The 13,034-nt window shown below is 46.4% G+C and overlaps 1 protein-coding gene across 2 annotated transcripts in view; it reads right to left on the bottom strand.

The window, feature by feature from the left end:
• Positions 1–12,835, bottom strand: part of CDC45 (cell division cycle 45) — a 34,021-nt gene extending 21,186 nt beyond the window's left edge. The window contains exons 1-4 of one of the 2 annotated variants that reach the window (XM_072599804.1): positions 12,583–12,760; positions 5,816–5,875; positions 4,789–4,881; positions 3,409–3,546 (exon numbers count right to left, since the gene is read on the bottom strand). In XM_072599804.1, coding sequence (XP_072455905.1) covers positions 3,409–3,546; positions 4,789–4,881; positions 5,816–5,875; positions 12,583–12,633 — 342 coding nt within the window. In that variant the 5' untranslated portion in view covers positions 12,634–12,760. Of the gene's footprint in view, positions 1–3,408; positions 3,547–4,788; positions 4,882–5,815; positions 5,876–12,582 lie in introns of both variants that reach the window. The other variant, XM_072599803.1, reaches the window with a different exon arrangement.
• Between the last annotated feature and the right edge of the window lie 199 nt (positions 12,836–13,034).

Below are 13,034 nucleotides of genomic sequence, written 5' to 3' on the forward strand. Positions count from 1 at the left end.
GGAAGGGCAGAGTCAGAGAGCACCGGGTCTGGAGTCAGGAAGACCCAAGTTCAAATCCAGCCTTGGTCACTTCCTAGCTGTGACCTCAGCCTCCTCATCTATGAAATGGGGATAATAATGCACCTGCCCCCCAGGGTTGTTGGGAAGATCACATGAGATAAGCATTGTAAAGGGCATAGTAGGGCCTCAGAAAGTATCAGCTATGCACATAGTAGGCCATCTGGAAGTATCAGCTATGCTTCTGAAGGAGCAAAGCTGGAATTCGAGCCCAGGTTCTCTGACTGACTCTAGGGCTCTTTTCATTAACCCAGTAGGTCCACATTTCAGCTCAGGAGAAGATGGCAGCCATGCCATCTTCTAAGAGCATTTACTAAGAACCTACTATGTGCTAGCATTGTGCCAGACACAGTGTCAAATTAACAAAGTTAATTTTCAATAGTATTTTATTTTCCCCAATTACACATAAAGACAATTTTTAACATTCATTTTTTATAAAATTTTGAGTTCTGAATTTTCTCTCTCCTTCCCTCCCCTCCCTAAGAAAGTAAATAATTTGATATAGGTCATATATGTGCAATCGGGTAGAACATAATTCCATTTTGTGAAAGAAGACACACAATAAAAGAAAACCATGAAAAAAATAAAGTGAAAATAGAATGTGCATTGATCCGCATTCCGACACCATCAGCTCCTTCTCTGGAGGTGGGTCTACCACTATTACACTTCTGAGAAGAGCTAAGTCGTCACACAATGCTGCTGTTACTGTGCACAAGTCTCCTGGTTCTGCATATTTCACTGCATCAGTTCATGTGAGTCTTCCCAGGTTTTTCTGAAATCTGCCTGTTTGTCATTCCATTCACATACCACACCTTGTTCAGCCATCCCCCAGGTTCTCATTCTAATTTCTAATTCTTGGCTACCACAAAAAGAGTCGCTTATAAATATTTTTGTACTTGCAGTTTCTTTTTCCTTTTTTATGATCTCTTTGGGACCCAGGCCTAATGGTGATATTGCTGGATCAAAAGATACGAAATTTGATTGAACTTTGGACGTAGTTCCAAATTGCTCTCCAGGATGGTTTGATCAGTTCACAACTGCACCAACAGTGCATTACTGTCCCAATCCTCTCACATCCCTTGCAATAGTTACTATTTTTCTTTTTTTTCATATTAGCCAAACAGATAGGTATGAGGTGGTACCTCAGAGTTGTTTTAATTTGAATTTCTCTTATCAAGAGTGACTTAGAGTATTTTTTCATATGAATACAGATAGCGTTAATGTCTTAATCTGAAAACTGCCTGTCCATATCCTTTATCCTTATCAATTGGGGAATGATTTGTATTCTTATAAATTGGACTCTGTTCTCCATGAGGCCAACAAAGTTTATTTTGAAAATGAAAATAGCGATGATTGAAGAGGCATACTAACACGCTGCAGTAGAGATGTGTATGGGTTCAACCATTCTGGAAAAGGAATTAGATCTGTGCCCTCAAAGTCACTAAACTGTTCATTCCCTTTGACCCAGTAATCCCAAGCTCCCAAGAGATCAAGAAGAAAGGAGGACACACACACATATATACAAAAACAGAGTAGTTCTTTTTATAACAGAAAAGAACTGGAAACTAAGAGGATGTCCATCTATTACAGAACGGCTAAACATATCACAGCATGTGGATATAAGGTAATATTACTGAGCTGTAAAAAATGATGAATGGGTCATTTCAGAGAAACCTAGAAGACCATCTGATGCAGAGTAAAGAAAGCAGAACCAGAAGAACCATCTCCACCATAACAACACCACTGGGAAGAAAAACAGCTCTGAAAGACTAGAGACAACACTCACAACCCAAGGATGGATGATGACACTCACAACTCAAGGATGGTTGATGACACTCACAACCCAAGGATGGATGACAACACTCACAACCCAAGGATGGATGACGACACTCACCACCCAAGGATGGTTGATGACACTCACCACCCAAGGATGGACGATGACACTCACCACCCACATGCTGAAAGAGCTGATGGGCTAAACACGCAGAGTGAGACACACATTTCTGAATGGGGCCAAGACGGCATCTGCTTTGCTTGACTATGAATATCTGTTATAAGGGATGGTATTTTCCTCCCAGTGGGTGGAGGAGGTGGGAGAGAGAAAAAATAAAGGCTAGCTAATTGGAAAGAAAAAAAAGACTAGCAATAATATTGATGCCAACATTCTTCTGGGTAGTCACAAGGAACTGGGAAGACAGTGGGTGTTTATTGACTGAGGAATGGATCTAATTGTGTCATAAGCAAAGATAAAGAGGAAGAATTCACACAGGCTCGGGAGGACTGCCAAGAGCTGACACAGGTCAAAAGAAGCAATAATAAGAATAATCACACGGGAGCTCCAATGATGCAACAGCAAGCGACCGGACAAAGGCAAGCGTTCTGATCAATTCAAAGGTCATGGGTCAGCGGGGAGATGTCGTCATGAAGACAACCAAGTCAGGTCTTCTCAGACGCAGTCAGAGCAAGGCTTTGTCGTTTCACTTGACCATCCTTTGTAACAAGGGAGGGCTCTATTGGGGTGGGAACATGTCACTGGGCAGTGGCAGCCACAAAAAGGGAACCTCAACAAAACATTTCTTCAAAGAGGACACTTTTTAAAAAGTTAGCTACCAGCTTCATGTTCTATTTAGTGAAAAAAACCATTACGCCTTTGCCTATAGGAACCATATATACAGAGGGAAAAATTGCCAAAAACATCTGAGATCAAGAAGAATGTATGGCATGTCAATTCTGAAAAAAAGTGTGTCAGGGAACACAAAGTTATGGGATGTAATTTATTATTGACAACAAGTAAGGAAGTTAATTAAGAACAAAGTCAAAGAAAAAAAGAAACCATTGGTGCCCGAGAACTCCCATTCCAGAGCACAGCAAGGGCTTTGTCCATTTCCTGCACGTGTGACTGGGTCCATCTCCAAGGGTCAGAGAGCTCAGTGACCTGCCAGGGTGACAGCATCAAGCATCGTCTCCCTGTGGACAGCCAGGTCCCTTGTGATAAGCCTCCTCAGCCAGGATGATGCCAGGACCAGAACCCTCCCAGCTCAGGAGAACCTGACAAACCTGGCGTTCCCCTGCCTTCAGGAGCCCAGGCTCACACCCATGCTACACAGAAGATGGGGGGGTTGAAAAGAAAGCCTCCTCTGGCACTATGCCAGTCATCAGCGAGCCACCAAAACAAGTACCTTGTACTGACTCTTATGGACTCTTAAACCCTCTTGGGCTGGGTTTCAGTAAGCCATTTCATGTCTTTAGGCCTCCTTCTCTGTAAAATGGGGTTGGACTAGGTGGTCTCTGAAGCCCCTCCCAATCCTGGACCCACAAGCCTGTTGAGGCACTCCCAGAGGATTCACTTACCTGGGTGTCATTGTATACATTCACAACATTAACAGGCCGGTGGGTGTCACAAATAAAGAAAATCTTATCCTCTTCGGGCTGAAGGACATCTAAGAGGTCAACATTGGCCCCGCAGTTTATGAGAACAAAATAGTGGAACTAGAAGGAGAAAGAAAATGCCAGCAGCCATGAGGTCTGAGAACCTAATACTACTTCAGAGTGAACAAGGATTCTTGGGCGACATCCAGACCAGGCCTTGTCTAAATCAGAGTGGCAGTTACACCAGCCCCAGGCTCAGCTGGTGAAGGAGAGCTCACTACCTCCTCCTGGGACCAACTTGACTTGTTAGGAAGCATTTCCTGACTGCCCCCTCTCGCCCAACTGCTCCTATCCTTGGAGGATACACAGAGCACATGAAGCCTCCCCGCCACAGACCAGCCATTCAGACACTGAGAGGCTCCATGTCTCATCTTTGGGCTCGATTGCCCCAGGCCCTCCCACCAATCCTCATAAGGCATGATCTCCAGATCCCATCCTGGCTGCCCTCTTCGGGGTGCTCTCCCACTGCTCAATGTTCTTCTCTAATGACAGCCCCTAGACCTGTCCAAGGGCCTCCAGGTGTGAGCTGACCAGGAAGCTACCCTCATCTTTGTCCCAAGTCCTGAGTCATCTCATTTGCATCATGAATCCCTTGAAAATCTGGCTCAACTTACATAGCATCGTCCTGGGCTTGTGTTATTTTTAATAGTAAAAAAAAAAAAATCAGCTTTTTAGGACTTCCCAACCCTGGTCCAAGATTCTTCCCTGCCTCCTGGACCTTCAAGAAGGCTTGAAAATAAAAATTACTAAGGAAAAAGTGTGTTGTCTACATGTCAAATTTCAGGATAAGTAAGCTTCCAAGGAGAAGGGAACCCACTTTTTGAATAGCTGGGTGTAATGTATAGACATTAGAGGGTTTAAACCAGTTTTTCCTGGAGTATATTAGATTATTCAACCCCTCGATTTCATCCTTAATTCCTGTGAACATTCCCTGCATCTCAGTGGCTGGCATGTATACTGTCAGAATAATTGGCACCTGGGTGGCAGGCACCGCGAGTATGGTCATCTCTACGGGGCACATGCAGAGACTGACAGGGAGAAATAATTTGCTCGGGGTCCCAGGGATTTGTAGCTGGTCTTCAGGTCCAGTACTGTGACCTCTCTGCTCCAAGGGTTCGAGGCTGAGGACCCAGATCAGATCAAATGCTGCTGAAGGATGGGCCCAAGGGGCCACAGCCATGACGTGATGAACAGGCTGACATATACTATATGTAACAGGGGCCCAAGCCCTTGGAAATTACAGGTGATAGTTTTTAGTGGGGTTTTTTCTGTAAATGTCTTCTTAATATAAAGCATCCATACCTGCTCTTTGTGTTCCAGAAATGAGGTTTCAAGTTCCTGCCACCCGGAAACGGGAACCAAAGTATACTGGACATGATCACATTGGAACAAAGCCTGGAGGAGAAGAGTGGGTGTGGTCAGTACCAGCTATGACTACTCCCTCAGATTCACTTGCTCTGGAAGCAGACTGCCACAGGTGGGGAAGGCGGCCCAAAGAACACCGAGAGTGGGGGGGAGACACAGCATCCTTGTCTCCTACCATTACCTATTTAACACTTAAGTCCTTTTTTTTCCTTACTTGTTAAGATCTCTAATTTCACTGGTTTGGTTAATCCTTCTACTACCAGAGATCTGTCCCTATCTCAAGGACAGGGCTAGAAGGGGCCTCAGCAGCCAATTAGTCCAACATGCAGGTGAATGGAAGAAAGTTCTACTATAATCCCCCTCACCAAGCAGGCATGCAGCCTCTACCTGAAGATCTCCAGTTGGGTCCCACCCTGAAGCCACCCAGTCCACTCTGGAATAGTTCCTTCACCCTGACTTCGGGAGCTTTCCCATTGTTCCTGCCTCTACTACCTGGGGTTGAACCAAGTCAGTTCTACCCTCTTCTATATCCAAACCCTTGATGAGAGTAATCAGAACACTTCCTTGCCTTAGTCAAGTGAAAGTGGTGCAAACCCATCATCACTCAGTGACCAAGCTTCTGGGGATGAGCCTTCCCAGACTTCCCTGGTCCAGGCAAGCAGACTGTGGCCAGACCTGAGCTGGAAGTCTTTCCAGCTGGGTAGGGCAGACAAAGCATTTGGGCTCTAAGGCTAAACCCCAAATATTTCCACCTACAATGCAAATAACCACAGTCACCAAGTCTTGTAACTGAGGATCACAAGAAAAGATATTAGATTTCAAATGCCTTGAATCTTTAACGTGGGATGACCTGCAAATTTTCTTCTCTTTTAGATTTAGTTCTCAGCCAAATTCTTCCCCTCAGTCAATATTCTTTTCCTTTTTCCATATTCCCATTGCAAGAAGGAAAATTGGATCAGCTTACCTGAAGAATTTTGCAGGCACATAATGCATCCACATCCAAAGCAACAAATAGGAGAACTCGCTGTAGCAGGAAGAATGAAAGAAAAATGGAGAATGAAAATGCCTGGTACTGGAGGGGCATGGATGAAAAAGCTCACGCTTACTATCTGTTGAGCTTTGAGGTCTCCAATACAAAAGAAAAGGAAACTGCTGCCTTCAAAGAGTTTTTTTCTTTTATTATTTTGTTTTCAGTGTTCTACGATCACTTCCATATAACTTAGATTTTTTCCCCTCCCTCCCCCTCCCTCCCTAAGATGGCATACAATTTTATATAGGTTCAACACATACATTCCTATTAAATACACTTATTCAATATGGTACTAGAAATGTTAGCTGTAGCAATAAGAAAAAGAAATCGAAAGAATTAGAATAGTCAAAGACGAAACTAAGTTATCACTCTTTGTAGATGATATGATGATATATGTAGAGAATCAAGTAAAAAACTATGTGAAATAATAAACAACTCTGGCAAAGTTGCAGGTTACAAAATAAACCCACACAAATCTTCTGCATTTCTATATGTTACTAACAAAGCCCAACAGTAAGAGAAAAAGTTTATTTTTTAAACTAAATTAAATTTCATTTTCAAAAGTCAGCCTTCTTTCTCCCACTTCTCCCCCCAACCCATTAAAAAACAAAACAAAACTCCTCTTACAAGTATGTGCGGTCAAGCAAAACAAAATTGTTTATTGGCTCCATCTAAAAAAAAAAAAATAGGTCTCCACCTAACCTCTGAGATCTTCTCCTCTCTTTTTGGAGGGTAGGTAGCATGTTTCATTATGAGTCCTCAAGTGGTTGTTCATTGTGTTGGTGAGCGCCCAAGGTGTGTGTGTGTGTGTGTGTGTGTGTGTGTGTGTGTGTGTGTGTGTGTGTGTGTGTGTGTGTGTGTGTGTGCGCGTGTGCGTGTGTGTACGTACATATACATATACACAAATATGATCTGCCATCTCACCCTTCCACCCTACCAACTTCCCCCTCGGAAGACACAAGAAAAAAATCCATTACACACACTCCACAGAGTCAATCAAAACAGTTTCCACACTGGCCATGTCCTGTGTCTCATCTTGCATTCTGAGCCCTTCCCCTCTCTCTCAGGGTGACAGTAGCCTATTTCCTCCCTTGTAATTCCTCCTGGAATCCTGGCTGATCACTGTGCCAATGAGAATTTAACACAGTAGTATTCCACGACGTTCATACCCCATAGCTCGTCCAGTCATTCCCCAGGTTATGAGTGCTCCCTCAGATTCTCATTCTTCGCCATGTCTAAAAGAGCTAGGAACATTTTTGTGCATCCTTTGAATTTGTTTTGCTTACAATTAATCCCTCCTTTAATTTATTCTCCCTCTCTTTCCCCTTCTGTCCTTTTCCTGTATTTTTGTGCTTACCTATCCATGCGTGCACATATACACATATATGTGTGTGTGCACATTCTGCATGTGTATATTTGTGACCAGTTCAGAGGAGAGTGAAGTCAAAGTGTAAGCAGCTCCTTCCACACCCTGCTTGTTTATACAGATGTCTGGCAGCATGACATGGTGGCTACATAGAACTAGAGGTATTTGTGCACCTTCTTCATGTGAGATCATTTCCCCTAAGCCTCATTTCCCTGCCCTGCCCTTTCTTCTTTTTCTCTTCCCACTCTTCTCCTAAGATCATCAAGATATAACAGAACCAGGCCTTATCTAAGTGGACTCCCCCTATGAACTCTGGTCATGACGGTTCAGAGACGACGCCTGTATTGTCTCTATTTGAATGTGAGCAATTCATCTATATGTAGGGCTTTATCATGGTTCATTCATGTTTATCTTTTTATGTTTCCCTTCTCTCCGATGTTTGTACTTCAAAGTTTCTCTAGAGCTCTGGTCTTTTTGTTAGGAATGCTCAGAAGTCCTCTACTCTATTATAGATTCATTCCCCACCTTCCCTATGGCATCAGACTTGGTTTTGCTTGTTAAGTTATTCTTGACAATACCCTTTGCTTTCTGAAATATTATATTCCAAGCTCACTGCCCCTTCATAGTGGTGGCTGATAAATCGGGAGTGATACTGACCATGGCTCCTCAGTACATAAATTCTTTCTTTATGACTGCTTTAAGCATTTTTTGGGAGGAACCTAGAAACTCTGGATCTTGACTATAATGTTTCTAGAAGTGTTCTTTGAGGTTTCTTTCAAGAGGTGCCCGTGAATTTTTTTTTCCACCTTGTCCTCTCATTCTAAGAGATGTGGACAGTTTTCTTTTAAGATTTCTTGAAATACTGCCTGGGCTCTTTGGACGTAGAGGGGGATGTATGGAGTTCAAAGCAATGATCTTCACAGTTTTTTCTCCTTGATCTTCCAGGTCAGTTGTTTCTGTTAGAAGATTTCTTCTATTTTCTTCTATTTTTTTCAGTCCTTAGACTTTTGTTTTACTATTTCTTCTTGTCTCATGGAGTCACTGGTTCCAGTTGGTCCATTCAAACTTTCAGGGAGTCTCTTGCTTGGGCAAGCTTTGTATCTTGGGCCAAACAGTTAATTCCCTTCCCAGGGCTTTCTTCCATAGCTCTCATTTCTTTTCCATTTTTTCCCTCAAGCACCTTCATTCCATTTATTAAAAGATTTTCAAAAAATGCTTTTAGCCCTTTCCCCCAAGATGGAGCTGAAGGCGAAGAAGGAAGCCATTGTCCCCTCCAAGAGAGAAGCAAAGTCCAAGGCCTTGAAGGCCAAGAAGGCGGTGTTGAAGGGTATCCATAGCCACAAAAAGAAGATCCGAACATCCCCCACCTTCCGGCGACCCAAGACACTGAGACTAAGAAGGCAGCCAAATACCTCGGAACAGTGCCCTTCGGAGAAACAAGCTTGATTGCTATGCCATCATTAAGTTTCCCTTGACCACCGAGTCTGCTATGAAGAAGAGAGAGGACAACAACACCCTAGGCTTCATTGTGGACATCAAGGCCAACAAGCATCAGATCAAGCAGGCAGTAAAGAAGCTGGATGACATCGATGCGGTCAAGGTCAACACACTGATCTGGCCTGATGGAGAGAAGAAAGCCTATGTCCAGCTTGCTCCAAACTAGCCAAGATTGTGCCCAAGCTGTGCTTTTCTCTGAGGCTTTGTAGAAGTCAGGAGTCACTCTCTTCTGTGTTTGTGTCTTGGGTATCCCTGGCACCATGAGCGCTCATTACAGTGCTTTTTTTTGGAGGGGGAGCACTTTTCCAGTCTACTTACTGACTTCAGACTTGAGGTTATGGATGGGCTCTCTAGCACTTCTGGAGAAAGGGTCTGGCCTGTTCCTGCTGCTGCTTTCTTGGGGTATTGGGTGTTGTTTTTTTCTTCCAGGACCCCAGGATCAGACTGGGGATCACCCAGGGTGGCCTGATCTAAGGTCAAGTCTGTTTGTTGCCTCCTGCTCTGAGCTCGCAAATTCCTGACCTGGGTCTGAATCTGAGCAAAAGTAGAATGGTGCTGGGGTCCTGGAAGAAAAAACAACACCCAATACCCCAAGAAAGCATTTCTTTTGCACATTCATCAAGGTCCAAAAGCTGCAGCTGGAATAGTAGTTTGAGCTCAGAAAATATATTGGCTCCCTGTTTTTGTGGAAATAGAGATTTCCATCTTGTTTTCAGTTTCGGTAGTAGGGGAAGCAAATAAAGCACCTTGACATTATTCTCAGGCAGGAGTTGAGGAGGCCAGAGAGACTGGGGACATGATGAGGGCCTACCACAGGGTGGGGGTGGTGTCAGAGAAAAGAAGAGGAGGACACATACATAAGCCAGGTCATGACATGGCAAAGGATTGGGCAGAGGAGATGAGAGAAAATGAGGAGCTGAGGGCACTCTGGTCACAAGTATGAGTGACTGAAAGGATGGTGGTGCTATCAAATATGGAAGTTAGGAAGAGGGCTTGGAGCCAAAGAAAGAAAATGAGTTCATTTTATATGTTGAGTTGAAGCTGTCTAAGGAATATCCAGGTTGTAGTATCTACTAAGCAGTTAGAGATGTGAGACAGAAGGTTAGGGCTGGGAAAGTAGACTGGAGAATGATTTGTCCAGAGATGGCCACTAAAGTGCCAAGTGAAGAACTACAGGAGGAGGAGAGAGGGCCGAGGGCAAAGTCTTGTGGGATGCCCACGGTGAGCAGGTGTGACCTGGAGGAAGACCCAACAAAAAAGAATGAGAAGGAAGCTGGAGAGCAGAACCAGGAGAGAATGATGTCTCAAAAACCTGAAGAGAAGAAAGAATCAAGGAGAAGGTGGGGATCGATGGTGTCCAAGGCTGCAGAAAGACCAAGGAGGATGAAGAGGGAGAAAAGGGCACTGGATTTAGTACCTAAGATTAAAGTAACTTGGAAGAGAAAAACTCCAGTTGAATGAGGAGGTTGGGGTTAGCTCTGACAAGGAGTAAGGCCAGAGATGGGGTGGAGGAGGAAAGAGTCAGCAGGTGACTGACAGAAGAGAGAGCGTACCCTGAATGGCTTCCATTTCTTGTGTAAAATGTGAGGCCAGAGTCTCAGCTGAGAGAGTGGGAGGAGGGGGACCACGGGAGGTTTAGGAAAGATGAGGTTTGGAAGCTCTGCTGTGGAGGGTGAGCACTCATAAGGGAGGTAGAGCAGGATTGTGGAGCGTCAGTGAGGAACCAGGGGAGACTGGGGAGGGATCCAATCAGAAGAGCTGTGGGATATTCTCCAGCTTCACTCAGGAGCACATGGGTAGGAGTGAAGGCAATGAACAGGGGGGATTCATTCAAGGGTGGAATCCAAGTCAATTTGATCATACTTCCTCACCGACTCCAAAATCCAGCCCTGTTTGCACTTAGACAAGCCATATCTCCATGAAATATTCACCAATCAGACTGCCTGGGTTCTTCCCTCCTCAGAGTTCCTAAAGAACCCTGCAATTCTTGGAGCCCTCACCATGCTCCCCCAGGTATTACTAGAGTTGGACATCAAGGTCTCATCTCTCAGGAGGGAGGAGGAGCTCCTCAGGACAGAACGTCGTATCTTATCCCTCCAAAGCCAGAGCACATACCACGCATTCAGGAAATGTCTCTGGCAAGAGCTGCCTCTCCTGACCCTCCTTGGGCTAATAGGACTTTGAGTGTGTTTTTTATTTGCTTATCCGTACATAAGAACACGGAGCATCAGGCTCACCAATTTGTACTTAACCCAGCACTCAGGGTGCAGTGAGCACTTCATGAATGCTTGGTCCATTCATTCCTTCACTCAAAGGGCAGCAGGTGGAGAGACCTGGCCCCAGGACCATGAAGATGCACATTCAACACCTGCCTTGGACACACAGCAGCCTGTGGGCCCCTGGGTACGTTGCTACATCCATGACTGCTCCAGAGAGCTTCTTATCATTGGTGTGATTTTTTTCCCTAATATTATTATTATAACTAGCATGTACTTGGCCCCTAGAGGTTTGAAAAGCACTTTACAGATATTATTTTATCCTCAAACTCTGGGAGTCAGGTACTATTATTATCCCCATTTTTACAGATATGAAAACTGAGTTAGAGAGTGGTTAAGTGACCTACCCAGGGTCACTCAATTAGGAAGTGTCTGAGGCCGCATTCGAACTCAAGACTTCCTGAGTCCAGGCCCAGTGCCCCATCTACCAAAACACTTATCTGCCTCTCACTGATGAAAGTTTCCCCATCTGGAACTTCCCGGGTCTAGGCTTAGACCTCTGTGAGCACACGTAGCTTCTCGCTAAATAGAATGTTATCTCCTGGAGGGCAGGGACCATCATTCTGTCTCTGTATCCCCCATGTGCAGCAGAGGTCTAACACAGCAGGTGATAATAACGAGTTGCTTAATTGAATTGAATTTCTGAAAGAAAAAATCCCTCCTCCGTCATCCAGAGAAGCCTCTCCTGCCTCCAAGGGCAGCAGAGACCATTCAGCACCACGGACAAGCCAGGACTAAAGAGGACCCTGGCCTGCCCTCCCTTGCAGGGCTTGGGGAGAGTGACACACACAAGCCACTAAAGGAAAACAAGTGCCCTGGGAGGGACAGGCCCAGAGAAATTATTAGATGGTGAGGAGATGCAGAGGAGCACACCCCTCCCCCCTCTGACACCCCCTGTCTGAGGCCCCTCCCCCTCTGACAACCCCATTCTAGGGCCCCTCCCCCTCTGACACCCCTTCTGGTTCTAGGGCCCCTCCCCCTCTGACACTCCCCCCTGTTCGGAGGCCCCTCCCCCCTCTGACACCCCCATTCTAGGGCCCCTCCCCCTCTGACGCCCCTTGTGCTGAGGCCCCTCCCCCCTCTGACACCCCCTGTTCTGAGACCCCTCCCCCCTCTGATAGCCCCTGTTCTAGGGCCCCTCCCCCCTCTGACACCCCCTGTTCTGAGACCCTCCCCCCCATACCCCCTGTGCTCAGGCCCCTCTCAGTCCCGACATCCCACGTTCTAGGTTCTGACCCCCGATGGCCCACGTTCTAGGTTCTGACCCTCCCCTGACGGCCCATGTTCTAGGTTCTGACCCCTCCCCCCCGACGGCCCACGTTCTAGGTTCTGACCCCCCGACGGCCCACGTTCTAGGTTCTGACCCCCCCCCGACGGCCCATGTTCTAGGTTCTGACCCCTCCCCCCCCCGACGGCCCACGTTCTAGGTTCTGACCCCCCCCGACGGCCCACGTTCTAGGTTCTGACCCGCCCCCGACGGCCCACGTTCTAGGTTCTGACCCCCCCGACGGCCCACGTTCTAGGTCCCCGGGCGCCCTCTTTTCTCCCCGCCCCTCGCTCACCTCCGTCTGAATCACGTCGTAGAAATCCCGGCGAAAGTCGGTCACGAACATGGCGCGGGCAGGGGGCTGCGGGCTCCGGCCCAGCCCAGAGGCAGGTTCAGATCCGGCCTCCGATTCGGTCCTGGACCCAGACTGGGGGCAGAGGCGCGGAGCCCGGAACCCCCTCAACGCTCGCGCCAAAATCGGCCTCTGCCCATTGGCTGCAGGCCGCTCACCAATCGCTGCTGGAACCGCAGGGTTTCCTGAATCATGATTGGAACAGCGTGAGGGGGCGGGCCTTAGATTCCAGCCAATAGTCGCTTAAAACTTTCTCCCTCTCGTTCTGGGCGACCACGCCCCTCCAGGAGACGATTCATCATCAGTGACCTTGTTTTGTTGTGCTCACTCTTATGCCGGAAGTTCACTGTCATGCCGGAAGTTCAGACGCCATCTTTGTTCTGGGCAAACAATCT

Source organism: Notamacropus eugenii, chromosome 4 (genome assembly GCF_028372415.1).
Source record: "Notamacropus eugenii isolate mMacEug1 chromosome 4, mMacEug1.pri_v2, whole genome shotgun sequence".
Taxonomy (NCBI): domain Eukaryota; kingdom Metazoa; phylum Chordata; class Mammalia; order Diprotodontia; family Macropodidae; genus Notamacropus; species Notamacropus eugenii.